Source organism: Camellia sinensis, unplaced genomic scaffold (genome assembly GCF_055761805.1).
Source record: "Camellia sinensis isolate YWXY unplaced genomic scaffold, ASM5576180v1 Unanchor10, whole genome shotgun sequence".
NCBI classification, from domain to species: domain Eukaryota; kingdom Viridiplantae; phylum Streptophyta; class Magnoliopsida; order Ericales; family Theaceae; genus Camellia; species Camellia sinensis.
This window is the reverse complement of record NW_028128988.1, coordinates 7,771,948-7,776,170: the sequence shown is the minus strand read 5'-3', so window position 1 is coordinate 7,776,170 and position 4,223 is coordinate 7,771,948. Positions and strand designations below refer to the sequence as shown.

The window sequence follows — 4,223 nt, the reverse complement described above, 5'->3', positions numbered from 1 at the left end:
ATCACATCTATTAGGAATCAAGATGTTACACATCATTTGTAGAGCCATTGTGTCAGCTGATACAAAATGACATTCAAATGTGATGAATTCTAAATTTGTGAAGTACTGCTGTCAGATAGTTGATACTTGGATAATAGTCTCATTAACAAAAAGATAAAAAACCAACTTCAACATCTAAGTTGATCAATTCCATTGTCAAGTAACTTAATTTTTATTATCAGTAACACTCGTTACAGAAGTAAACTTAATCATCAAAAGGAACATGCATATCAAAAAATCATCACAAGAAGATTTGTAGGGTTCATATATAATAGTTCAAGTAAACAAACAGTGATGAGCCCTAAACGTATTCCACATTGATGAACTTACGAATCAAATATCATATTTGACATGAAATACACACAACACATGATGTTAAATTACAAGAAACAAACAACCCGAAAGCATAGCCTTTACCTGCATATGAGTTAAGCTGGTCCAAGTGAAGTATATGTAGCCATTTAGGAATATCAAGATTCAAATGTATACCTGCAATATTCTGCATTCAAATAGTTCAATATTAGAGAAGAGCAATTTATGTTGTGACACCATAGATCAAGTTATCAAATTAGATACTCCTTAATCTTTTTCTAATTATCTATCTAAACAAAGAAGAAGAATATGTAGATATATATATATATAGAGAGAGAGAGAGAGCGAGAGAGAGTAGAGAATAATAATAAGTCACATCTATATTAATCTCAAACCCATTAGTTACTGGTTGAAACTAGAGAGATGAAAAATACATTTCTTGATGCCCTCAAGAAACCTAATAAATTCAACACAAGATGCATGGAATGCAACTTTGGTTAGAACCTGATAAAGGTTAACTACTTTAGAAGTGTTACTGTAACTAACCAGTGCTAAACTTTAATGAAACTCAATTCAGTTTCACAGACTTAAGAACCAACGAGACAAACACCAAGCATACAAAATGGATTTAGCTAAATTGAAGTATAACCACCCAAATGTTCCCACCAATACTAAAATAAAAAGTATAAAATGTAGATATGCCAGATAAGAGAGAAAAAGATGAGAAAGAATTAGAATGAACTAAGACTACAAACTCCACTTAGTCTTAGTATGAATTCATTTGTTCTTTCTTAGTATATAGACTACAAACTCCACTTATGACAGATTTAGGGCTTCATCTTCTCATAATAGAAATCTGAAACCCAAATAACAGCCATGATGCCTAAAACTAAGGGTGCCAAATCTTAAAAGACATAGATAAAGCTCAATTATGAAATGTGTTGTTTACACTCAGGCACCTCTAAAGTTCCCAAAAGACTAATATTGCTTTACATTAATCTTATTATTTTTAAAGGACCCATTAGAATGCCTCTTCAAGTGTAACTCTTTACGTATTTTCATGTCCTCTAAATCTAAGCGTGCTTTGTCCGTGTCCTTGTTCTTTCCATCTATGCTCAAAAGTGTCCCAATGACATTGTCACATATATTCTTTTCAATATGCATGACATCAAGGTTATGTCGAAGCTTCAACGTCTTCCAATAGGGCAAGTCAAACATAATGCTTCTCTTGCTCCAATTCAAATTTTAATGTTCATTCCTTTGTCGTTTTCGATTTTGTGGGTGCTTTCCATACGGCATGTAAGTCCCAGAATCAATTTGCTCTAGTATTTGGTCCCCCGATGAGTCCAAAGGTTTGGACCTATGCTCCATTTGACCATTGAAGAGCTTACTTGTTCGCCAAGTATGGTTCTCAAGCAAGTGGCGACGAGCACCCATATACCCTATTTTACTCCGTAATCCCTGGGACGATGCATTATTGTTACAATTAGGGCAAGCCAAGTAACCCTTTGTACTCCACCCTGACATGTTACCATACGCAGGGAAGTCATTTATGGTCCACATTACCGCCGCATGCATTCTAAAAATTTGCCCGTTCGATGCATCATATGTTTGCACACCATGCTTCCATAAATTCTTCAATTCTTCTATTTATGGTTGCAAGTAAACATCAATGTCTCTTCCAGGTGCAGAACGTCCTGGAATAAGCAATGACATCATGCAATATGGCTCTTTCATGCACTTCCACTGTGGGAGATTGTAAGGCATTAAGATTACGGGCCACATGCAATATGATGTGCTCATATTTCCAAATAGATTGAAACCATCTGTTGCCAGCCCTAGCCTTACATTTTGAGAGTCATCAGAAATCGTCAGATGTTGCTTATCAAAGTCCTTCCATACTTCACCATCGGCCGGGTGCCTTAATATGTCATCATCCACACGCTTCTCATTGTGCCATTTCATATCTGCGGCTATTTTTTTGGACATATACAGTCTTTTCAACCTCGGTGTCAAAGGAAAGTACCGCAATACCTTGTGTGGAATCTTTTTACTACCATCATCGTTCAACTTGTATCTACACGTGTCACATGTAGGGCATTTCTCCAAATTAGCACTCTCCTTCCAAAATAGTGCACAATCATTCTTGCACGAATGAATTGTTTCATATCCCAAACCCAAGTCACGTAAGAACTTCTTAGCATCATAGAGTGTCCATGGAATTGTTTGATCACATTCTGGTAGAATGTCCTTGAATACCTGCATAACCATATCGAATGACTTGTTGCTCCATTTGTTGTACACCTTCACATAAAGCATCTTAATGACCAATGATAACACAGAAAACTTTTCACATGTCGGGTAAACTTTGCGTTGTGCATCTTCAAATAACCTAGTGAACTTATGCAAATCCTCCATCTCCAAACCATTAGGTTCCTCGTCGGTATGATCATCCATAAGACCACTCACGTAAATTTCTTCCAACATAATAGGCAATTCATCCATGGGCGGATCATCGATATCTATCATGCATTCGCCACTACCTTGACATTGGTCATTTGATACACTAGGACGAGACATGGGAACATGTTCCCCATGGTGCACCCAAGTTATATACGAAGATGACATTCCTCTTCGGATCAAGTGCATCCACACAACTTGTCTGCTATATTTTGTGCCATTAATGTAATCGACACACAGACTGCTAATTTCATCATCTACACTTACATTTGCCGTAGCAAAATCAAGGAATGACTTCACCCCTTGTTGATACTCTTTATTTGTCAACCTATTATTTATCGTCATCCAACTCTTGTCCATTTTGTCACCTACAACTCACACAAAGATTAACTGAGGAACAAATGAGAACACGCATTTCAAGTTGAGATATGTTATGTTGTTTTTCATTCACTGTTTGGCTTGTCACATAAATATGTTTTAGGGTGGGACTTTTTGACATGATTTGTTCTAAAACAAAGTGTAATTATGGAAGTATATTTTAGAACTGACCCGTAATTTTGGACCAGTAGATAGCATAACTAGTAGAGCACTAGTACTAGTGAAACCATATGGTCAATAATAGAATGATATATCAAAAGAATCAAAACCATTTTCATGCTCTCAACAGTGTGTGTGCATGACATGATAAGCATTTTATGGTCACTGAATTGCATTAATAAATTGCATTAATAATGCACTCACACAGACAAAAAAATTACAGTAGAACTGACAAAAAAAAATTACACAAACAAAAATTACACTCACACAGCACTAAATTGCATTAATGATATTGCTCATTGGGATGAAATGCACATTTTCATGTAAACAGTCAGTGTGATCTCTTAATTTCCACAATTCAATCAATGCAAATTGAAAAGCAAAAGTAAGCCAATGAAATTCAGACACCAGATCCTAAACATTTTGCAAATTGGAGTTCCTACTGTGTCCAACAAAGTAATCCAATCATATGCTAGCCCTTACAACTTCACTATCAATGAGCATAACCATAAAGTAGAACTATACAAGGAGACAGCATAAACAGGCCAGTTGGTCCACGTAAGGACTGCTGTGTAGGGAATTAAATAGCAATGCAGAATGCTGTGGCAGCAAAGAAGATAGCAAGTCACTCTAAGGCTTGGGTTGTGATGTGAAACTCACTACAAAGAGGGAGGCAAAGGCTAGTGAGATTGCAAAAAAAAAAAAAGAAGGAGGAAATTAGACTTAAGAGTCAGGTTCGAATAAATTGGATGACTATTTTGACAGATGAGGTTAAGCAAAATGTGATTATTAGCTTAGGCCAATCGAGATGATGTTGAGCAACAACCAAAGAAATTGGTTGGCACTGCGTTTTCCATCACTGCAGTCATAGGGTT

At 36.3% G+C, this 4,223-nt stretch overlaps 1 protein-coding gene across 1 annotated transcript; it reads right to left on the bottom strand.

Moving 5' to 3' along the window:
* Nucleotides 1–2,001: 2,001 nt before the first annotated feature.
* On the bottom strand, nucleotides 2,002–3,171 carry LOC145814413 (uncharacterized). Its single transcript, XM_082911214.1, has 2 exons — nucleotides 2,200–3,171; nucleotides 2,002–2,097 (listed from the first exon to the last, which is right to left on the bottom strand). The coding sequence occupies exons 1-2, from the start codon at nucleotides 3,169–3,171 to the stop codon at nucleotides 2,002–2,004; spliced, it is 1,068 nt and encodes a 355-aa protein (XP_082767340.1).
* Nucleotides 3,172–4,223: the final 1,052 nt, after the last annotated feature.